We start from the raw sequence: 25,078 nt of genomic DNA on the forward strand, positions 1-25,078 counted from the left end.
ATAGACGGGCGACAAAACGGAAATAAAGAAACGTGCCGTGTCTTCTAATTAAACTATAATTTTCTCCGGATTTTAAAGTTCGTGGAAACAGTCGGGATAATGTAAGTGCACAACAAAAAAATATATATAACATAGATATAGTGATATCTGCTATTTTTAAAGCAGAAAAATTGCATATTGCGCCTTTAAAGTAAATCTAAGAAAGTATACTAATGGCTTACTTGAGGCTAAGGGGGCATGGGAGACTGTTAATATTTCATTTTCACACATTCAAATATGTAATTTTACGCAAAGTTTGTGCATTCTGTGCTTTGTACATCTTCAGTGTGTTTTCAATAGGCTATTGGCTATTCGATTGGGTTCAGGTCCGGTGACTGTGGAGGCCAGGTCATCTGGCGCAGCACCCCATCACTCTCTTTCTTGGTCAAATAGCCCTTGATGCCTTCAGTGTGACTCTACAATTTTCATAGTCATGAAAATAAAGAAAACTCTTTGAATGAGAAGGTGTGTCCAAACTTTTGGTCTGTATACTGTTATATACTGTTAGTTTTCTAGCTATATACTTTTAGCCCACTTTTTAGTTTATGAAAATACACTCTGAAGTATGCTCTTTGTAAATTTCCAGTTTAATAGTTGAATTAATACTGAATAACAGAATTGAATGGATTACATTACATCAGTGTTGGGAAGGTTACTTTGGAAATGTAATAGGTTACAGATTACAAGTGACCCTGTTTAAAATGTAATAGTAGTGTAACTTTTTCAATTACTTTATTAAAGTAATGTAACTAATTACTTTTGAGTACTTTTTGATTACTTTTCTAAATTTGTGAAAATTAAAGAATAATAAATAAAAGCAAATACATCATCTTAAATACAGTTATCTAATAAGCATGTGACGTATTCTGTGTAATAAACTCCTAAACATTGGTGTTTTTTTTTAAACTGCTGTCTCTGTATATGATGATAGTTTTCTCAAAATAAGTAAAATGCACATGAAGTGACACAGAGCAGTTCTAGAAATTGTGTTTATGTGCTCGTGTACTCCTATATTGAGGCAGCAGAGGTTGAAAACTCAGCGAGCTTCAGTAGGCCTATGTGTAGTAAATGAAACCATATCTTTGCCATTAATTTACAGGAGGAGCGGACTGGGGAAAAAAAATCAGACTGGAAAATTCAAACTCATACAAACAAATTCATGGAAAAAAACTATTTTTTATCTATTTTAAATCTTTAATTTGGGGACATGCAAAATAATTAAAAGTTCTCTCCTGAACTGCACCTTCACTTCCATTTTTCTCTTCAGTTTCTTTATTTTGCCCTGTTATGCATCTCTCTCATGACTTTAATACTCAAGATTGAACAAAACTATACTTTACAATACAATACTCTACAATACTACAATATCTTTATAGGAAAATCCTAATACTGTACACGAGTCATATTTTTCCCTTACAAAAATTAACCATGCTTTTATTAGCCTATATAAAAGTAAAATAACCTTGAGTATTTTTTTTTTTTTTTTTTTTTTTTTTTTGCAAATGGATTTGTATTTATTTTTAAATAAATACATTTGTAAAATAATTTTACATTTTTGGTTATCACAGTTAAACAATAGTAACCATTTTCTCTGGATTTATAGTTAAATATTAAAATGTTAATTTTCGTAAGGGTTGTGTTGTTGTCTGTCGTAGCTCCCCCTAAACCTATAAAAAGAAATCTGAATTTTTTTCAGCTAAATTACTACTGTAACATTACAACAGATAATAATGATGTCCTTTAGTATTTTGAGTGATGACTGATGAGCAACGTGCTGCTGCTTGATTAAAAAAAAAAAAAAAAGACAAAAAAGAAACCCTGAAACCCTGAACAGTAGTTCTGCTTCTTTGCTCCAGCAGTCCACTCTATTCTCTCTCTCTCTCTCTCTCTCTCTCTCTCTCTCTCTCTCGCATTGATTACTCTGAGTCTGATCCAAACCGTTTGGCGGAGGCGCGGAGAGCGCGCGAGTCATGACTAACAATTCATGATTTATTAGAGATTTAATTATCAAATGGCGGATTCGCAAATGATCGCTTTAGTACATTCGGCAGGCAATTATACAATAATGATATTAAATAGTGGGGCAAAATCGGCTGCCAGGCCACCGGGAATTGTCCCGGTTCTCCCAGTGTCCAGTCCGCGCCTGATTTCCACAGACACGCAGAATGTGCAAGTCATATATTGCATTTTTGGGGCTTAATATTCACAGACACTAGTCCATGTCATGTTTTGATTCAACTGACCTACTTTTGATTTAGTCATCCAAAATGTGGGATATTCCGTCCGCGTTAGGCATTCCGTTTCTATGACTGGATTCTACGAACCAGACGGTATTTCCACATCCCAGGTATTATTAGGGCGGTGTCTCAGAATAGTCAGTGCAATTTGGGAAATAAATCAGTTAAATCTGTACGTGGATGTGTGTAAACATTCAAATGTTATCCCCTTTGTAATCGTTAAACATTTCATAAGTAACTGTAATTTAATTACTCATTTTTTCGTAGTAACTGTAACTAATTACAGTTACAATAATTGTGTAATTAAATTACGTAACGCCGTTACATGTAACTAGTTACTCCCCAACACTGCATTACATATAAGTGTTCTTTAAGCCAACTTAACATAATATTACCAGTTTACTAACACCATGGAAGAACTACATAAAACATAATTAAGTCTAAATAATATTAATAATAAAAAAAAACAATAATAGACTACTCTATAAAAACAGCAAAAACAGCTACAAGCCAAGTTAGAACACTATTCATCTAAAAAAAAAAAAAAAAGATTAATCAAATAATGTTGGCCAAATATGAAGACATTTACTTGTGTATCATTACTGTGTCAGATCTCTGGATGAGCAGCATTTTGGTGAAAAACGACTTCAATTTCAGTCCATTTCTTACACAAAGCCATTGTACTTGGAAGTGTGATTGCACTTTATTTTAATGTGTCCTTGTTACAGTATAATTATACATTTAAGTACTGAGTGATATTAATTACCTACATGTGCTTACTATATTGTTAGGTTTTGGCTTATGGTTACTTGCAAGCAATTATGCATAATTCATTGTTATTATAATAGTAAATACATGTAAAATGTGTAATAAGGATACTTTAAAATTAAGTGTTACCAGAAGTGCAATATAGTGCAAGAGTCACGTGGTCAACTTTCATGGTCCTTTTTTTTTAAAAACAAAAAATAATTCAATTACTTTTTAGTGTCTAAGTCTTGGGATAAGCATCCCAATAGCTCCCAAAAACTGTGCAGAAATAGTATCATGCTAAAAACCTTCAGAACACATTAAATGCATAAAGCACCACCCAGAGATGTTTTTATTATATATATTTCCTATTATCATTTGCTCCCTAAAAATTCCCAAAATGCACCATAAAACTCACTAACCTTCAGCTGCTAACGTATTCACAAACAAATGTTGTCATGTTTTATTCAGTTGAGAGAAATAGAGGACATTTGACACTACTAACAACTACTGTACTAAAGATGTAGCAAGCAACACATTAGTAAGGACCATTAATAAAGAACTGTATTGAGAGACTGTTAAAACAGCTGCCTCGTATTTACTACCAGATCGGATCTCTAGACTATAAGCCTACTGTAATCAGAATCAGAATGAGCTTTATTGCCAGGTATGTTTACTAATACGAGAAATTTGTTTTCATGACAGAAGCTTCGGCAGTTCAATAGGACGACAGCGACAGAAAAAAAACACAGATAAAAAAATTAAATAAAATAGAACAATTAAATAAGGAATTCAATATACAAACTGACAATTGTGCAGGGATATTACAATAGACAGTTTTATATGTATAGGTAAATCATGTCGCAATCTGAAGTGTAGACTAAGTGTGTGTGTTAGATAAATCCGTGTGTGAGTGTATAAATGTTGTGTGTTCCACAGTGTTCATAAGATGGATTGCCTGAGGGAAAAAACTGTCTCTGTGTCTGGTCGTTCTGGTGCTCAGAGATCTGTAGCATCGACCAGATGGCAACAGTTCAAAGAGGGAGTGTGCTGGATGTGAGGGGTCCAGAGTGATTTTGCCAGCCCTTTTGCTCACTCTGGATGAGAACAGTTCTTGGAGAGAAGGGAGTGTTGTGCCAGTGATTCGCTCAGCAGTCTGGGCTACTCTCTCTAGTCTTCTTCTGAGGTCATATTTGGTAGCTGAGTTGAACCAGACAGTTATTGAAGTGCAGAGGACGGATTCAATGATGGCAGAGTAGAACTGTTTCAGCAGTTCCTGTGGCAGGAGCTAATAGTACTTCCCTAATGGGGATTACCATCAAGACTAATTGTTAAGGGGGAAAACAGAAGGGAATCAAGGTGTAGTTCCTTTTTTTCTTTTTGTGTCATGTGGATTAGGGCAAAATGTCTACAAGGGCTGGTGTGTATAAGTCAGCCAGGCATAAGAGCTGGGAGTCTCAGAGCTCCTGTAGCGTAGTCACCCCTGAAACTAGATTCCAGCTCCATCATGCCTCAGGGAGCAATTTAATTAAAGCTCTGCTCTGAGCATAGGACAATCATCAGCTATAAGCAAACTCAGGAACAAGTGAAGAATACTAGAATATCTTACTGGAGATTGGTCTTCCTTTTGATAAGTAGGCTAAACATCTGAAATAAAGGAAATAAGCCAGATAGTGTTTTTGTCTCATGAGACAATAGCATGTAAGAGCAAAAGATTTACACTTTTTTTATTTTAAGTAAAAAGCATTGGCAAGCAGCACTCAAACATGCTGCAGCAGCACATATTTTATAAATAAGCAAACAAACAAAATAAAAAAAGCAGATAGCAATGAAGGGGTTAAACTCTAAAACCTCAAGAGTGCAAAACAAACACACAACAAGCATCCCTCACCACCAGAAATGACCTCAACATACAATGAACATTTGTTTGTGCTCTCTGTATATTTTTATAGTAAACCTTCATTAAAACTAAACAAACAAAGTACAGCAGCAGTATTACCAATGAAAGAGTAAATTTTTTATGCCATAGAGAAATCTGCAGAAATGCAGCAATGACTTGCCAAATGAGCTCATTACAGCGGCTAAAGAATGGCTACACATGTCATTTTAGCTTGACTCTAGACTAGATGATTGCATCCCTGATGACAATGAGTATCTTCATGTATTTCTTTTTTACACCACGACAAATTTAAGACTTGAGTGCATTTTCTTCATCAGCCAGAGCAATTGCCGCAGTGGCACTGAGACCTTGACTCGAGGCTTTGGCTGGCTCTTTGTCCTATATATAATTAGCAAGTACGTCCATTCCACCTCGTTCATTACCCAAACGCTAGTGACAAATGGGAGGGAGGCCTATTTTCACTCCGGTATCTGTTCCCTGCAGAAATATGGCACTGCTGAGGAGAGTGCATTGAGTTGATGGACGATACAGTGTCATACATTAGAGAATGCAACAGAGCCTTCCTTATGGATATTTTTGTATAAATTTACATAAAATAGCCTTTACATTTTAATGAATTATTCTTAGGACTCTGTTTTGGATTGTCTTCCCCTTAGGTTCCTAGTTATGAGCTCCAGTTTCTTTTCCATAGTCCATACTGTAGGCAGTTTGTGTACATAGAGTTCAGCTCAATGAAAATGGGGGCAAAAACAAAAGTGTTGCGTTCATAATTTTGTTCAGTGTATATATATATATATATATATATATATATATATATATATATATATACTGAACAAAATTATAAATGCAACACTTTTGTATATATATACAGTACAGACCAAAAGTTTGGACACACCTTCTCATTCAAAGAGTTTTCTTTATTTTCATGACTATGAAAATTGTAGAGTCACACTGAAGGCATCAAGGGCTATTTGACCAAGAAGGAGAGTGATGGGGTGCTGCGCCAGATGACCTGGCCTCCACAGTCACCGGACCTGAACCCAATCGAGATGGTTTAGGGGTGAGCTGGACCGCAGACAGAAGGCAAAAGGGCCAACAAGTGCTAAGCATCTCTCGGGGAACTCCTTCAAGACTGTTGGAAGACCATTTCAGGTGACTACCTCTTGAAGCTCATCAAGAGAATGCCAAGAGTGTGCAAAGCAGTAATCAAAGCAAAAGGTGGCTACTTTGAAGAACCTAGAATATGACATATTTTCAGTTGTTTCACACTTTTTTGTTATGTATATAATTCCATATATAATTCCACATGTGTTAATTCATAGTTTTGATGCTTTCAGTGTGAATCTACAATTTTCATAGAAGTAGAATAACTGGCTGTCATGTTGTTTTTCAGAGAAACAAGTATATGAATGTGATGTTTCCTAAATATCTGCAAACATATTATGGTATTTTTATGCTTTATTACAGTCAAAAAACAAACTTCATACAATACTTTTAAATAGCCTTTACATTTTATTAATGACAGGTTTAAAACTCTTTTATATTGTCTTCGTCATTCCCCTTGAGCTTCAGTTTCTAAGCCTGTATTATTTAAAAAGAAATATTTTGAAAAAGTCAATTTTAGATTATGATTCAAGACCCATTACAGAAGCATGAGTACTTTAAAATATGTAAAGGATAATTTGCTTTTCTGTGCATATCATCAAGTTTCACAAGCATCCCATTTAGCTCTATTCAGTGATTTTAGGTCCAGGTGAGAACACACAGAGACAAAATCACTGGCAGTTTCACATCATTTGTCTGCCTCTTAGTTTAATGCTTTAGTACCTACAAGAAGATATGGACAAATTTCTTTGTATGATTTTGCAAGCTAGCTCTTTTCTGGTATTTTGAACTATATCCTTTAATGGGCCATAAAAAGGCCCATCAATGATTATTTGACATAATTGGGGCTTATTATCTGTAATACTAGCTTTAATACCACAAAAAGGTTGAAGCTTTTAACATCTCTCATAGATGGATGTCGATATGCTTGTTGTTGCACAGAGTCTTTTTGAATCTCTATTCTATCACCTTTGAGGTCTTTATAGAGATCCAAGCACATGCTGTGCTGTATAAGGCTGACATCCCACTGTTTCTTGGTAACACATTTCTTGATTACCTCTTCCAAGAAAGCTTCTTAGTGATCTTTTCCTTTAATGAAAAGATAGTATGAAACATAAATAATAGCCTGTGCCTCACGTTTCCCATTTAGATTTTATTGCCTTGGTGCCCTCCTAACCCCCCTCCGGCTTCGACCCAGGTGCAATTTATTACTTTCTTGTTTTATGCCCTTCTTGATCTTTAATTTGGTTCTCCTTAATATTTCACTGTTATGGGCTAGCTCAAACCATGTGTTTGTTGATGACTTGTCAAAAATCAATGCTTCTGTCTCAAACACCTGTCTGTTGTCTGATTGCTTGTAAAGCTACATGCAGTATATGTGAGGCACAAAACTAATCTTATTGGGAGTACTAGTCTAAATAGTTTTGTACTGAAATACCTGGCCAGGTGTGATAAGCAAATAATAATTCCAAATAATAGTTTTTTTTTTTTCAGTCATGATTTAATAGTTTTGTTGTTGTTGTAGTTGTTGTTGTTGTTTTTTCACTTTACTGCATCTTATTACTAATAAACACCTAGAATAAAATAACCCATAAGTTAAAAATGTCTTTCCTTCAAGTTCATATGAGAAGTTCCTACATGTATTTGTCATTCATTCAGGTCTGAAAAAAAAATGTATGGAAATGTTAATTTTTATTACATTTTTTATATCATTTTAATTTATATAGCTTATTTGCACATACAGTATCCAATAAAAAAAATCCAACAAAACATTTATTTTGTATAATGAAATCTGTGTCTAACTTGCCATTTTTGTTAGAACCTCTTTCTTAACTTAGACTATTGATAGATTAATTAATCGCTGAAATACAAAAAAAAAAAAAAATGTTATGAATGAGGATTTTATCTGCCACCATGTTTCACATTGACACCCTTCCAGATAAAACAAATTTTGCATTTTTGTATCAATGCCTTTTTCTGTGAGTGTCCTCCATTGGCATGCATTCAATAGTGACTCTATTTATCATGGGTGATTATTCACTCAACCAATCCTATGAAAAACACTGATTCGTTCAGAAACAGAACAGATCTACTGTGTGTTGCCTATATACACAACATTTTTTTCTCTGTTTTGCAACTATTTTAGTTTTCTTAGCAAAAATAGACCAAATAAAGGCTGCAATAAACAACAACATTTTTCACCAGTTTTTGGCCCAATTTGCAGTCTGGATAGTTGCTGAAAGTCAGAGCTGACAAATATGAGAATGTCACGTAGTGTATGATAGATACAAACAGATTTTTTTTTTTAGCTTCAGACTATGATTTTGTCCAGTTGGAGGATATGAAACATGTGTAGTGTGTGGTCCTCAGTTGGTTATGTCCAGTTTTTCCTCTGTAACCATTTACAAAGTGCTTTCCAGTCTTAACTGGCAAAATTTTGTCTGTCTTTCGAAACATCTCTTTATTTTTTTTTACTTAATTTGCATTAAAGAAATATCCCTATTGTTCTGTTTATTGGAGGTGAAAAATGCTGCTTTTTCAAGTTTTAGATGAGCTGTGACTATGAGACATTCCGCTAAAAATCACAATATCTGAAATAAGCAGGTTTAGCATAAAATTCATACACAGCAGGTATTAGTTGTTTGTATTATCTGCCATGTACTTCTACTGGACAAACACCTCAAAGCATTGCACATGTGTCACTAAGTCTTGCTGTGTTTTACAACTTCTCGAAGGGACTTGAAATATGAAAGAATGATGAAATATGCATGATCATATGCAGTTGATGAAAAATAGCAAATCAGTCGCTGTGCCTCTTCCTCACGCTCTCTCTCCCTCTCTCCTAATGTGGCTGTCATAGCAACATCCACACAAGTGCCTTTTGGAAGCAAATGTAGTGAGGTGAGCACACCCGGTGTGTGCTTTGGCAAACTCGTTCGGCATAGTGGTCCTCACATAAATTAACATCAGTGAGGATTTAAAGCAAACTGACTTGCACACAACTTTTCATTCTAGCATCAGACAGCATTAGAGGACCAAACCTTCTTCTTTTAAATAAGCTTTGGAAACACAAACTTTACATTAGGTTTTTTATCTAAATTGGTGTACAGGACATTGATTGAGGTTGCAGTTCAGTTTGAGCAGTTAACTGCTTGAAGGAAAATGGATTATAGGTAGTCTCTCAGAGCCAGACTTTTGGCTGGCGGCATAAAATATGATCCAGTTTGCAACTTATGGTCAGGAGCTGATAAAAAAAAATGGTGGTGGAAATAGTGGGGACACAAGGGAACTGAGTCTGGGAAGTTCACTTCAAATGGGTTTTGTGGTAACAGTTCATTATAAAATATATTTGAATACCTGGATGCTAATCTTTAACCTGTCTGCCATGATAAATTCATTTTGTAAAGAGCTTTATTTGGAGTGTGCTGAAAAAACATCACACCAGTTGTGTGACTGATAGGATTTATTTATGGAACTACCCACTCATGTCTGTTTTCACCAACAGTTACTGACTGTCATAAAACTTAGGGTTGAATTCATCAGAAATAATAAGACAAGTACAAGAACAAGACAAGTTCTTTCTTTCTTTCTTTCTTTCTATCTTTCTTTCTGATTTCAAACCATTTTGACAAGCTAAATTCATGGTAAGGATAAATGGAAATTATTATAATCATTTGAGTGTGGTTTTTAATAACTATAACAAATTTCTATCAGAAAGACTGTTACTATTGAATATATCAAATATATAACCCAAATAGCCAAAATGGATGTTTTTGTTTTACTGCAAGCTTAGTGTCACAAACACGCCAGGCTCCTCTCCACACAATCACGACGCACACCCTCACCTGAGTACTAATCACCACCACCTGATCCGCATCACCTTCATCCACCTCAGCACCACAAAAGCCACACGCACGCACTCAGTCATTGTCCGGTCACGTTCGCGACAAGATCATTCCTGCGCTAACTATTAGGAATAACTCCTCTTTACCTTCTCTCCAAGGATAACCTCCGAAGTCTCTTCTTCCGTCTTCTCTCCAAGGATTACCTCCAAGATCCTCCCAAAGACCCCACGGTGCGTGTGTGTGGTACCCTCCTTCCCGGCACGGATCCCAGCACCCATCCACTCCTTACTTCCCGCTCCTCTGCTTGTGTCCATTTAATAAACTACATCTTTCATCTGTTTCTTCTCTGTCTCCGAGTGATCCGTAACAGATGACCGGACCAGCACCGAGAGACACAAGCATGAGCCTCACGGATCCCTTCCAGGAATTAGTAGATGCACTCCGCCGTACACTTATGTCAGCACCTGCATCACCACCACCAGCGAGCACTTCCGCGGATCCTATCATCCCTCCTTCACCTGCCTTTCATTATCTCCCAGTTACAAGGCAAGGCTTTACAATGGGCAGACTCTCTCTGGACCCAGAATAATCCTGTAACCCAGTCATATTCTAGCTTCATCGAACACTTCCGGGAAGTTTTCGGCAAACCTGCCTGGGACTCCTCTATAGGTGAGAGATTATACAACTTGAAACAAGGGAATATTTCTGTCAATGATTATGCCTTGCAGGTTCAGGACTCTGGCGGCCTCTAGTGGATGGAACGAACAGGCCCTTCTCACTACCTATTGCCAAGGATTGGAGCCCAGAGTGCGGTTGCATCTCGCTGCATACGAGGATACCATCGGCCTCGAGCGATTCATCCAGCTGTCCATCCGCTTCGCCACTCGTATGCAGTCGTGCTTAGAAGAGCACCAGGGCCAGGCGCATTCCTCCTCTCCGCTCTGCCGGCCAGAGAACGTCAGCTCCCCAGAACTAGCCAGCGAGCCCATGGCCGTGGACTCCTACCGCCTCACTATGGCGGAGCGTCAAAGACGGCTGGCCCAGAATCTTTGTCTGTACTGTGCAGCTCCGGGGCATACCATAGCTGGGTGCCCCGTCCGTCCTCCTCGTCCCATGGTGAGTGCCATCCTTCCTTCACGATATTCTATGAAACCACTCACCACTGTTGTGACACTTACTGCGGCTGATGTGTCTCTTCCAGTTTCCGCACACCTCGATTCTGGGTCAGCCGGCAACTTCATCTCCGGCGCCCTCTGCCATCAACTCAGTCTCCCAACCTCGTCCACGGCGGCCGCTTACCAAATCCACACCATCACCGGCAGGCCGTTAAGCAAGAAGTATGTACGCCACTGTGTGGGTCCAATCTCTCTCCAAACTGGACTCCTTCACCATGAGAACATTCATCTGCTGGTTCTGGAGGATTCCACCGCTGACGTCATCCGAGCAGCATAACCCGGTAATCTCCTGGAAGACCGGAGAAATCCTGAAGTAGGGCGAAGCCTGCTTTCAATCTTGTATCTCCGGCTGTCCAGTTCCCGTGGAACATCCCTCAGAATCACTACCAGTCTACACCACCTCTATTGAAAGCCCTGTCGTCAACCAATCCATCTCCATACCCCAGTGCTACGCCCCCTTCAGTGATGTTTTCTGCCCGAAGCGGGCCTCCAAGCTGCCTCCACACCGGCCATGGGACTGTGCCATAGATCTGCTGCCGGGTGAACCAGTGCCTAGGGGACGAATCTATCCCCTATCCGTTCCCGAGGAGAAGGCCATGGAGGATTACATCAGGGAGGCGCTGGCTCAAGGATACATCCGCCCATCTACCTCCCCTGCTGCTTCGAGTTTCTTCTTCGTGGCCAAGAAGGATGGAGGTTTGCGGCCATGTATCGACTACAGAGCCCTGAATAAAATTACTCAGAAGTTTCGCTATCCTCTTCCCCTCGTCCCAGCGGCCCTAGAACATCTCCGTGGTGCCACTGTATTCTCCAAGTTGGACCTCCGCAGCGCGTATAACCTCATCCGGATACACGAGGGGGACGAGTGGAAGACCGCCTTCATCACCCCTACTGGCCACTACGAGTACTGTGTGATGCCGTATGGGCTAGTAAACGCCCCCTCCGTATTCCAGGATTTCATTCATGAGGTGCTCCGGGATTTCCTCCATCAATTCGTCCTAGTGTATATCGATGACATCCGGATATATTCCCGGAGCCAGGCCGAACATCGACGCCACGTTGCGGAGGTCCTGCAACGCCTGAGGGACTTCCAGCTCTACCTTAAAGCAGAGAAGTGCTCATTCCATCAGCCCTCAGTGCAGTTCCTTGGCTATACCATCGACCGCAGTGGCATCCGGATGGACAAGGGGAAGGTAAGCGCCGTCCGGGATTGGCCCGTTCCTACCACCATCAAGGAACTACACCGATTCCTGGGCTTCGCAAACTTCTACAGACGATTCATTAAGAACTTTAGTTCCATCACCAGTCCTCTAACAAACCTCCTTCGTCAGAAGCCCAAGTCCCTGTCTTGGACTCCAGCCGCCACCGAAGCCTTCCAGGCCATGAAGCTGGCCTTTACGACCGCCCCACTCCTCGTGCATCCTAACCCAGATTTACCATTCGTCGTGGAGGTGGACGCCTCTACCACCGGAGTGGGTGCGGTCCTGTCTCAACAGCAGGGAACGCCCAGCTGCCTCCATCCATGTGCCTTCTTCTCCAGGAAGCTCAACCCGGCGGAGGTGAACTACGACATTGGCAACAGGGAGCTACTTGCCATCAAGCTTGCCCTGGAGGAGGCTACTCTGTCCAGATGTTACTCACCCGAAGAGAGGTCTGAGAACCCCGAACCCATCCTCCCAGACAAAGTTATTGTTGCCCCTATCACTTGGTCTGCCGAAACCCTACCTCCAGCCGAAACTCCTGCCAACGCTCCGCCGGGTTGCCCACCAGGGCACCAGTACATCCCCAGGACACGTCGCACTCCTCTCATCCACGCCACCCATACATCACTTGGCACTGGTCACCCGGGGGTCAATGAAACCCTCTCGTTGCTACGGGAACGCTTCTGGTGGCCCAACATGGCCTCGGATGTCAGAAGGTACATGAGTGGATGTAACAGCTGCGCCATGTCCAAGAGTCCTCGCCATCTACGATCTGGCAAACTCCATCCTCTGCCCGTCCCCAATCATTCCTGCGCTAACTATTAGGACTAACTCCTCTTTACCTTCTCTCCAAGGATAACCTCCGAAATCTCTTCTTCCGTCTTCTCTCCAAGGATTACCTCCAAGATCCTCCCAAAGACCAAAGACCACCAAAGACCACCACCTGATCCGCATCACCTTCATCCACCTCAGCACCACAAAAGCCACACACACGCACTCAGTCATTGTCCGGTCACGTTCGCGACAAGATCATTCCTGCGCTAACTATTAGGACTAACTCCTCTTTACCTTCTCTCCAAGGATAACCTCCGATGTCTCTTCTTCCGTCTTCTCTCCAAGGATTACCTCCAAGATCCTCCCAAAGACCTCCCAAACACGGTGCGTGTGTGTGGTACCCTCCTTCCCGGCACGGATCCCAGCACCCATCCACTCCTTACTTCCCGCTCCTCTGCTTGTGTCCATTTAATAAACTACATCTTTCATCTGTTACTCCTCTGTCTCCGAGTGATCCGTAAGTTTGGTATTCTTCCATAGTAACATGCATCATAGCTTACGAGTCACCAGGATCCCGTTCTTCGTACCCTGCTAACTCAGTTAGCTGGATTTGATTGTTGATGATTTGGCATTATCTTGGATTGGTTGGTTCTTCCAAGCTCATCCTGGAGTTGCCGTCATAGTAAAAAGTCACTAAGATTAAACCTGCTCAGGAGCAGGCTTATTTCATGTAAACAGGATTAGATAGCATATTTTTAAGCAGAAATGATACTTAAAGTCCACTACCAGCACTACTTTATTATGAGAGCATCCTACTGATAGAGGGACAATAATTAAAAATAATAATCATTTAAAAATAAAAATAAATATAATAGAATAATGTTGTGTCATCATTAATACTATAGACACAGCCAGTTTTACTCACTGAAAGATTTATTTGTCATAAAATAATTAATTCATAATTGTATTAGAGTCTTACACACAGATAAGAGTCGTGCATTAATTTGAGTGACTTTGTTCTCTTGGCTGTTTCCTTATAAAGGTCTTGAAATTTGTCAAGTTTTTTATCAGGTGTCTTTTTTAATTATATGATATCATTACGCTGCCGTCTTGCCAATCCTGATTAGCGTGATGATATCCTCTTGCATGTGACATTTCATCTCGGCTGTATTAAGCGACGTACAAAGAACGGACCCCAGATGTCATTATCGTACAGTCTGCACCCAAGTTTATCATATTAATTTCGCACAGTGTGATTTGCAATGATATTATAAGATTGCTAAAATCATGCAGTGTGTAGAAGGCTTCAAATGAGACCACCTCAGTGATGTACATGGCTGACAAAAGCGACCTCAGGTTGACCCACCCTTGAAATGAGATGCAACTAGTGAACAGGTTTTCTGTACGCTCTCCACTCAACCCTCAGCAGCTCCGAACTCTCTCTGCTGCTCCACAAGTTTTTTTAAAAGATGCGACTCTCATCAGGAGGCGGACATGGAGCAGGCAAGAGGCAGGCAATGGGAAATGGACATAGTTCATAGGGTGGTGTAGATGGAAGGAGGAGCCAGGTGGAGATCCAGAGGCCAGCCAGGATAGTGGCCCATGGTGGAGTCGACGGCGTGAGGAGCTATTGTGGTGATAGGGCCGACAACAGCAAGGGGCTGACTGATGGAGATGACGCCGGTGGAGTAGGAGCCCAGGATGGAGCAGAGCAGCTGCAGAGCCAGGGTGAGACCTAGTATACAGAGGGCCAAGGCAAAGCAGAAGCCTCAGGCGACCGAGGCGGCGGAAGACAGTGGTGGAGTGGGAGCAACTGAGGATGGAGAAAGAGCCAGAGGGAAGGAGGAGCCTGACAGAGCCAGAGGGATGGAGTGACGAGGCAAAGCCAGAGGAGTGGAGTCCCGAGGCGGCAGATGGTTGATGACTGACCAAGGCAGAGCAGGAGGGACGAGGGAGCCCTATGGCGCTGGTGGGATAACGGCCCATGGTGGAGACGAGGGAGCTAGGAGCCAAGGCAGAGCCGATGGGTCGAAGGACCGAGGTGGAGTCCAGGACTTGAAGGCTGGAATTGGAACGGGATCCTCATGCCAAGGCGGAGCTGGAGACTAGAAGTCCCGAGGCAGATCAGAGCACCCAGATGGCACTGACTAAGGGTGAGCTGAGGTACTGGCTGGTTTAAGAGGAGATGGGAAAGGGAGGCTAGGAGGGAACACAGGAGGACTGGAGCTGGGCAGAATCAGTGGAGATGCAGGAGATTCAGAGTTAGACGGAACCAGTGGAGACGCAGGAGATTCAGGGCTGGACGGAACCAGTGGAGATGCAGGAAAACTGGGAATTACTTCCCCAAGTAAGAACTTTATTCAATTAAAATGTTTAGTTGTTTTAAAGCCCTATAATAAATGTCAAAATTAGTTGCTATTATTATTATTATTATTATTATTATGAAGCTTTAGGGAACAGGAAAGAGGAAATAAACCATTAAAAGTAAGAGTTATAAGTGTTCACATAGGCTACACTGAAATATTGACATTCTGTTCTATTGATGGCCAAGTGGGGACCGTAAGTGGTTTTGAGAATTTAGATCAAAATGATAGATAGGTTCAATATTTAATATTCCTGTTAAGTTAGAACAAAATTATAATCAAAACAGTGGTGTTTCCTCTGAGTAGGCCACGAAACAGTGTCTTCTCAAAATATTGGATGATAAAAAAAAATGTAGTACATAAATAAAACAACGGCAATATTACAAAATGTAACTTTAAAAGGTGTATAAATCACTTGTTTTTCTAAAGAAACATTGTCCAACAGTGACACCAGTAGGAGTCTTCATCTTTCTCGACTCCCCTGAGCCTAATGAGTTTTAACAGACCCCCTAAAGTGTGCTGTGAGTTTGGTGGGGGGTAATTGAGAATATTAATTTGTGATATGATTGGATATGACTGGTTATGTTCGGCTGTGATTTGGTTCATGCAATAAATCCCATCTCTTGTGTTCGTGCGCGTTCCGCATTTATGAATCAGTCTGAATGAACAATATGGCATTGATGGGAAGACTCATTTAAAAAAGTAAGTAAACAACTCACACACTTGGATATTAATACTTTGTTACATCAAAAGAAGATTTAAAATGGCCTGAAAACATGATCTGTGGGAGATTTGGGAGAGTACTAAGCTCAAAATTTAAAGTAAATCTCTGTGTCTGTGACCAGTATTTACTGAGCTTTGATGACTGATTAAGCAAATAATTTAAAAATATTTAAAAGTTAACTATTAAAAAGAGCAGCTGAACATACATTCACAAATAAAAATATAGCCTAATGTTTAAATTGTTACTGCCTTGAGTCATTATTTTGGAATCAATGTAAAATGCTTAAAAACAACTTGATGAGATTCATACTTGGCTTTAATAAACAGAATATTTGATTACATTGTTAATGTAAAAATATAAAATAGAATTGTTTTTGTTGTTGTTTTCTGGTAGTGTAAGTAATGTTTATTTAACCAAGAACATGTGATTTAAATTACATTTGATTTAAAAAAAATGACTTTGCCTCCTCTTTTCAGAACACCACAGCACAACATTGAATCAAAAATATGGGTTGAATATTTAAGAAAACACCTTTCATTGTCAGGTCAATTACAAGTTTAGGGTTAGAGCTAAACTCTGCAGGAAAATAGATCACACATTAAAGTTGATTTTCTCAATATTTCAATTTTTTTTTTCACCCTAAGATGCCAGATAATAGTTATATCTCGACCAAACATTGTCCTATCCTAACAAACCATACTTCAATGGAATGCTTGAAAAAAAAACTGACTCAGCCTTATGACTGATTTTGTTGTCCAGAGTCACATATAATTTTGTAATTTCCACGCGCTCTGTCCAAGTAAAGGTATCCATTTGTGGCCTAAGGTTTCTTGTGTGTTCTGCCTTTTGAGAAGATTTGTAAAAAGTTGCAATGACTAAAGTCTCAAATCCAAAGAATTATTCTTTATAAAAGTTAAAACTCCGCCACACCCACCTGAAATGGTTCATTTAAACACGCCCCCATCTCTACATCACTATGTGGAAATATGTGCGTAATGCTGCCCAAATGTTCACGCAAAGAAAGAAGGCTTGGTTTCAGTAACCGCAGTTAGTGTTGAAGCAGCCATGTCAGGGAGATGCTGTGTGTATCTATGCGGAAGCAAAAGTACTTTATTTGGCCTTCTTAAAGTTTTAAGATTACTTAAAACAGAACAGCAATGCATTTTATGGTTGAGCGTTTCGTGAATCTAGGAGAGGAGGTCATTCTGACTTTGCTACGACAATCTGGTGTATCTGAATCAGCTAATGTAAGTATGTTTTATTTGCTATTGAATGTTCAAATGCAGAGTTTTGTGCGTTGTGCTTGTGTGTGATATGACACATATGAGCTTCATCACTGTGTCTGTCATGCCACTCTTTTCCCCTTTCGAGCTTGAACTGATGGTAAAACTAAGGACATTATTAACTATCTTTACATTTATTTTGAAAGATAAATCTTGCGATTATGGAAAGGGGCGTTACATTTCCCGACTAGTGCTTACAATGTTTGGTAAATCACAATGCACTGGGTCAGTTGGCCAATCAGAGCACACTGTACTTGACAGAAGGAGGAACTTTGTAGAAAACGATGCGTTTGAGAGAGGCGGGGCATAGAAGACCTGCAATAATTTACAGTATTTGAAAAATAATGTGTTATTTGAACATTAAAGCATGTCAGCATATTCTGTTACAAAACAGTACAAGTAGTTAAGTACAGTTAAGTACCTCAGACCAAGACAAACAGCCCCTGAGATGGAAACGGGAACTAACTATTGGAATTTGCATTGATCATGTAGAGTTATCTCATGAGACAAAAGGCATTTTGCATGAAATACACTGGGAAAGGGCACACCCTCGATCTAAAGTGAGCAAAATATCTAAACAAAATAATAACTCTTAGGATCTTTATCACCTTTTAGTCTACTTCTTGTAAAATTGAGAGCATTGTACCAGTCGCCCTGAGACAATTCAAATGACACCAAACATGGCTGTAAATATCACTTGCATTCATGCAGAACATTATATATTGCTATTGACCATTCTGAGTGAGCTGCATGAAGGGAAGGATGGGTGAGGGGAAAGAAGGGGATGAGGGGGATCCAGTGCATATGTGAGAGGTGTTTTCCCACATTTTCTCTCAGTGAGATGTGGAAACAGATGATTGTGTGTTAGTGCACTGTGTGTTAATTGTATGTCTCAGAAGATCAAAGTGTCTGAGGTTCTGTAATTCTTACAATATTTGTGGCATATGAAAGCAACATAATTATATTCGAAAATTTATGCACTGGCAGTTGCAGCTGTTACCAAATTATGTGGTTTGCTTTAAGTTAACTTGTATTGAATCTGGGATTGTACGAACATAAAAAGAAAAGAAAAGGGAAATATATATATATATATATCAGACTACAACATATGCTAATTGTATTTCCGTGATTTTAAATTTGCAATATGTCCTAAACGCTGAATTAAAGTCACTTAAACACAAAGCTCTTTAGGACCGCGCGCTGTCACATCGCTTTGTGCTCACCGCTCTCAAGAATGGGTTCAGTCCGCGCGCACAGCACACGCACTGCCATCTCCCAGCGCGAGCGGAGCGCGGCAATTAAATGACGACATAATATGATGAAGTAGCAATAATCGGGGGAAAAAGTGGATCTTCATGCGCACATTCCCAGAGAATATTCCAGCTGGCTTCAGGATGAAGACACCGATGGTAACTGTTATTGAAAACTGTTTGAATGTCTCGCATCTCTCCTGTGCAGCATTGTTGTTGAAGTAGCCTACTGCGGCTCTCTGTTGCTCTCAGATGCTGAATGAAAGAAGATTAAACACAACAACAATAATAATAATACAAAGCTTAATCCCCACTTCCTAATTAATGAGTTACAGGAATGAGGGACAGGACATTTTGCTTTGAGAAAACAATATGGTTTTGTGTATTTCATTTTAATATATATATATATATATATATATATATATATATATATATATATATATATATATATATATATATATATATATATATATATCACAAGAATACGATGCATTTGTATGCATTGCTAAATGATGTGAACTGTTTTCTTAATTTAGTATGACACTATTAAGTAAATGTTATTCTTTTAAAATACAGTAGGCTAGCCTATTGTTCATAGTTGCAACTTGCATTAGCAAAACCATTATTGCTTGATTTGATGCATTAGTTTTAGGCGTCAGTATTTAGTAAGAACTTGCAAATTCTTAAAATCTCAATACCAATCTAATTAATCTTTGGGCATGAAAATGTTATTTGTATCTTATAATTGAATGCGCTGAGGGCATGAGTTGCTGATGATTTATGACCTTGCGCTCTGTGCTTAATTGTAACTTTTGTCCTCGTGTTTCCCAGCGCCATGGAGTAGCCGTGTTTCTCGCGATCACCATGTGCACCAGTCTGTTGTTCGTGTACAGCGTCAGCTACAACAGTAACACTAGAGCATCCAGCGCGTCTAAGGGCGGGTCAGGTGAGAAAGTGGAGCCCACCAGAGCGGCCCGCGCGACTCCGGCACTGCAGGGATACAGCAGCATTATTGAGCACAAGGTAAACGCTTCTACTTTAGGTATTCAAGTTAAGTTAATTGTCTGTAACCAATGAAGTGGGGGCACATTTCTGTGTCCTTATGGAAAATCCAGCTGTGTTTTGGAACAAAATAGCAAGTTTCTCACTACCCCAAGGTGGTTATTAGCTAATTTAAGTTGCATGAGCTAAAACCACTTTTTAAAACACACACACACACACACACACACACACACACACACACACACACACACACACACACATTTAAGTAGCATGAGCTAAAACCACTTTTTAAAACACAAACACACACACACACAAACACACACACACACACACACACACACACACACACACACACACACACACACACACACACACACATTTAAGTAGCATGAGCTAAAACCACTTTTTAAAACACAAACACACACACACACAAACACACACACATTTAAGTTGCATGAGCTAAAACCACTTTTTAAAACACACACACGCCTAAAACTAATGCATCAAATCAAGCAATAATGGTTTATGAAATGGTATGTTTTTATATAAATTCTATAAGACTGAACAGTAATTTCTTACAATAAAATACTATTCTCAACTTTACTTTGAAATCAATGCCGGCTAGGGTATTTTACAATAAACTGAAGGATATCTTTGGGACAAACACAGTGATTTGGTTGGTTATCAGTGTACCTGCTGGCTGACGTTAATTTTCTTTTTGCCCATAATAATGTTTTAATTGTTTCCATTGTTATATGGAGAAACCGTTTAAGCATTCTGATTGATCTTTGAGCTTGATCATAACTTGCAATCTGCACTTTATGTACTGTAGCAGTTTTGTGCTTAACTGTCCTAATATAATGAGGGAGAGGGTTTGAACAGATATTAACACACAGCATACAAAAGTCAAGAATGGTGACAGTTTCAGTTAAAAAATACATAATATCAATCTGTTGATATTCAAGAGATTCACAGTCATTTCCTGATCATGTTCACTGTGAATTCAGTTTCCATGAAATTGTAAAATTTTAATATATGGCAAATAGTAGGGAGAAATATACTATAAATGTTTGTACATGTTGTCACCAAATGTTTCTCTCTGCTCTAGGGAAAGGTGAAGATGTTCAGTAGCTTTTAGAGAAATTGTCCACCCCTGGATTGTCTTACATTTGTGTTTTTTTTATGTCCATGTTTCAGCATCATTTAAGATTAGATTTTGTATAGTGGGGTGCTTTTCGGACTTATGATAGTTACTTCATTGTATTTTTGATCAACAGCGGTCTTTTGGTTAAAAATTTAACTGTGGTATTTAAAATGTGTAACCACTGTCTAAAGGCAGACATATTTCTTCTAGCTTTTTTCCAAACTTGGATCCAGTTCAGTCAATGCTGCCTGCACCATTCTGACAGATGTAAAGCTTATTCAGTTGCAGACATGGCTAATCAATAAAACAGATTAGTTGATAAAATAATTGCAGGCTTTCTCTAATCTCATCTTTGGTTAACTGGATCAGTTTTAGTTAAAAAAAAAAAAAAACTTTCCATTTGACTTCCATCCCTTAATTGCATGATCCTGAGTAGAGCAGAGCTGAAGAGAAGAGTCAGATTGCAGGAACTTACACAGTTCCTTCGAAACCTTCCTCCGTCGCCCATTAATCACTATTTACTCCTGGCTCAGGCAGACGGTCCGTTCAATACTCACCTGCCTTTAGCAATATCAGCTTCAACTGGAGTGAAATCCTTCACTGCCCTCTTCTATATGTTATTGATAAACTTAAAGTAGTTTTTCTACAATGAGATTTGACACCACTTGTCTGATGCCACTGCTAGTGACTGCCATAGTTTTACACATGAGGGCTGATAGAAGATGTACTGTTATGGTAGTCACTGTGCACTTTAAGTCAGAGAAGAGCTGTTGACAAAACCAAATGACTCTGTGATCATTTGCCGAGTTACTTTGATGACTCTTTATGGGCTGATCTTCCATTGCACAGGTTTTTCGGGAGGTCTCTGATGAGTTGAGATTTCTCGAATTATTTCATTTCATAATAGCATTCGTTTTAATATTTAAAAAAACGTATTAATTTAAACTGATATATAAACATTGTAGACAAGAACCTAAAATGGACTGACCATTTTTACACAAGTCAGTTGCAAACACCCTAAACTTTGACCTTGATAATGCATTAAACATTGCTATTTTTTGCCTGTTGATATGAGTCTTTATTGTGGATTAATTCTTGCTATTGAAAAAGACACAAGTGCAGACATCAGATGTTTTGTGGTACTCAGTGATCTTGATTCACTTAACACCTTTGTGAAATTCAGTATTTTGTATAAATATATTATTAATTATACTTTAGTTAGTAAATGTTAATAACATGTTTATAATTGAGAGATGAATTATTTTGAAATAAAATAAAATATTTTATAAACCTTATTAAACCACACTTTATATTTAGTAGTGTGGTTTAATAAATAAATATGATAAAATTGTAATTTATATCTTTATATCTTTATATCAGTCTATTTCTCTCTCTCTCACCCTCTATCTAAAAAACACTTACATTCCAGTATCATAACTAGTGTTTTAATAAAAGTGGTTTCAACTTTTGTTTCTGACTGTATGACTCAAGTGCAGAGGATCAGAATGCAGTGCATGTCTTTTCAAGTACTCTTTAAGTGTCTCAGCCTCAATAGATGTCTGGGAGGTCTGTTTCTTTCAGAATCTGAATTTGGGTCTCTGCACCAGATCAGTGGATGTCAGGACGAAAGCAATGAATAATTTCAACATTTGCAGTTTAATGTAATTTATTTTTATTTTATTTTTTCTCAGGACAGTACGGTCAAAGATGAGAGCAAAGCACATGAATCTGCTTAAGAGAAGTTGGTGTTATAACTGATGGTGGAGTGCACATGCATTCATGCTGCTTTAAGACTTTAAAATGGGCAGGAGTTTAATCTTTAAAGTAGATGCCAAGTGATGCTTATTGTTTTGTTTTCCATCAGATTATGTGGGTGGATCAAAAAGTCCATCATTACATCCATGATGTCTAGCTGACAGTATAAAAAGAATGCATATTATACTGCCCCAAATTCAGACTTGCCAGTTCAAAGGAAAAAATTCTCAAGAGCATGTTAGAGAATGTACAGCCTGCTAATGTGGTTTGAAAATACTGGAAGGGCTCAGTTTGGAAGAACTGCACATGGATGCAAATAGAATTATGAAAAACTTTTTAAAATGCTTTTAAACCCAGCTAGATTCTTTGAAATGGTAAGAGATGTATGTATGCTAGTGCATTCTACTATTTCACAGAACTTAAAGAGATAAGACTTATGACTTTCTTCTGTGGAACACCAAAGGAGATGTTCACGCTGCTCTGTTACATACAATAAAAGCAAATGATGACCGGGGCCTATAAAAAGTATATTCATGTTGTGCACTATATTTGGAGTCTTCTCAAGTGACAAAAATTTATACTGAAAATATATTTGGCTCATTCATGTTTGCATGTATTTAAACTTCAAAACATGAAGTAAAGCATGTTAAAGCATGTTTGATGTGAATGAAACTAATTGTTTTTTATGTGTCTACTTAGAACTGATTCCAATGTGTCACTGAATGTTTAATTTTCAGTTTAATTGTAGTCTGCTTCTCACATAAATTGTATGACATCAAAAGGCTTGAAATATAATATACAAATTGAACAATATTTTTATTATTACTATCTTTGTATTTTTTATAATTTAGAAGCTTGACAGCCCTTGGTTAGTCAGAGTCACTGTTCAATGAAAAGATTTCATTTTGTATTCTACAGAAGAAAAAGAGGGTTGGGATGACAGTAGGGTAAGTTACTAATGACATAAGGTTAATTTTTCCGTGAACTATTTCCTTAGAAATTGATTTTATATTCCATATCTCTTACAATTCCTCATTACATGGCACATTAGATGCACACAGGTTTGGATCCATATGTACTTTGATGATTCAGTAATTGAGAGGACTTTTTATTTGAGATGGGCGACATAGAGATATATCAGTACTGTAGCATTCAAGTGCCAATGATTTGCAGCATATAAATTGTGTCTGTATGTGTGATGTGTATGAGGACAATTCACTACTCAGTTGTACCAATTTTGCACACTATACAACCACAACAAAAGTCCATCTCCATTCATTCATTCATTCATCTGCAATCCAGTTTACACACACACTATCTGTGCCAAAATAGCACTTTACAGTACCTCACGCATTTAAAGGACCTTGCAATATACTATATTAATGTTATGTTATGTACATGGTGTGTAACTACTACCGCTGCACAAAATTATGTCAAAGGTAATAAAAAAGGGGAACGTGGGGCACCCTTATTGCACTAGGACTGCTCAATTATGGCAAACTCATAATCATGATTATTTTCTTCAGCATTGTAATAATGGTTATTTAACCTGATTAGGAGTGGACAATATGACAAAACCTTAAGCACAAATGAGAACTTGCTTTCTTCATGATAGCAATGTACATAATCATCACCTTTTATTTTTTAATGAAAATAAGGTTGCTATGATACCAAAAATTATAGGTTTTAATTTTGAAATTTCTGTGTGGTACCACTACAGAAAATAATACTAGGCCAACAAATGTAAAAAAGTACTCAATAATTATTGAAGACGTAAAAAACCTTTAACACAGTAAGTTTCATTTTGAGTTAAAACAGGGCAGAAAAGCTGGGAGGTTTTAAAGGATTGCTAAGGGAACTATACAAAATTAATATATGAATGAATTAATTATATGAATGTACATCTAAAGGTTCTGACTCTCTTCAGAAACGATTCGATGCCATTTTGTTTATTTTCGCTCCATGTAATTCCTAAATGAAGTGTTCTTAATTGCATTACTGCTTTGCCCGTAGAGGATACGGGAAACAGCTCTAATTAATCTTTTCCATAAACGCCACCTGCTGTCAGTGAGTGGATTTACAGAGACTTATATTTACATTCAGTCTGTGTGCAGTTTCTGTCTGGCCAAAAACAGACTGAATTTGCATGCCCTGTTGTAAATTTTGACCAGATGATGGAAAAACAAGCTTTTGTGGATTCTAGACATTTAAACAAATCAGATAAGTTATCTAGAATGATTTATGGAGCAGATAAAATATATGTAATTATATATTAATCAATTATCATTTTGACATCTTTTCTTTATTTTAAGGCTGAAATGTGAGGTTTACCTTTTTTATTAAACTTTTTCAAAGCTTTATTTGAACATTTACATTAGATATTTGAACATCCTATTAAACTGTAGTCATTATACAAACAAAAAGCTATTTCATTTGTTGTTTGTTGATTTTTAAATATAAAATCTGAAGTGATTTATGTGTGGGTACTCTTTCAACATCTCCAGCACAATTTAATAATACCGTGATAATACTGA

The 25,078-nt window shown here is 38.4% G+C and overlaps 1 protein-coding gene across 1 annotated transcript in view; it reads left to right on the forward strand.

Moving 5' to 3' along the window:
* Window positions 1-18,649: 18,649 nt before the first annotated feature.
* LOC132154288 (alpha-N-acetylgalactosaminide alpha-2,6-sialyltransferase 5-like) overlaps window positions 18,650-25,078 on the forward strand; it is an 81,464-nt gene continuing 75,035 nt past the window's right edge. Inside the window, exons 1-2 of the mRNA XM_059562844.1 lie at window positions 18,650-18,802; window positions 19,475-19,666. Of these exons, the coding sequence (XP_059418827.1) occupies window positions 18,749-18,802; window positions 19,475-19,666 (246 nt within the window). The 5' untranslated portion in view covers window positions 18,650-18,748. The remainder of the gene's footprint in view (window positions 18,803-19,474; window positions 19,667-25,078) is intronic.

This window comes from Carassius carassius, chromosome 12, assembly GCF_963082965.1.
Source record: "Carassius carassius chromosome 12, fCarCar2.1, whole genome shotgun sequence".
Lineage (NCBI taxonomy): Eukaryota > Metazoa > Chordata > Actinopteri > Cypriniformes > Cyprinidae > Carassius > Carassius carassius.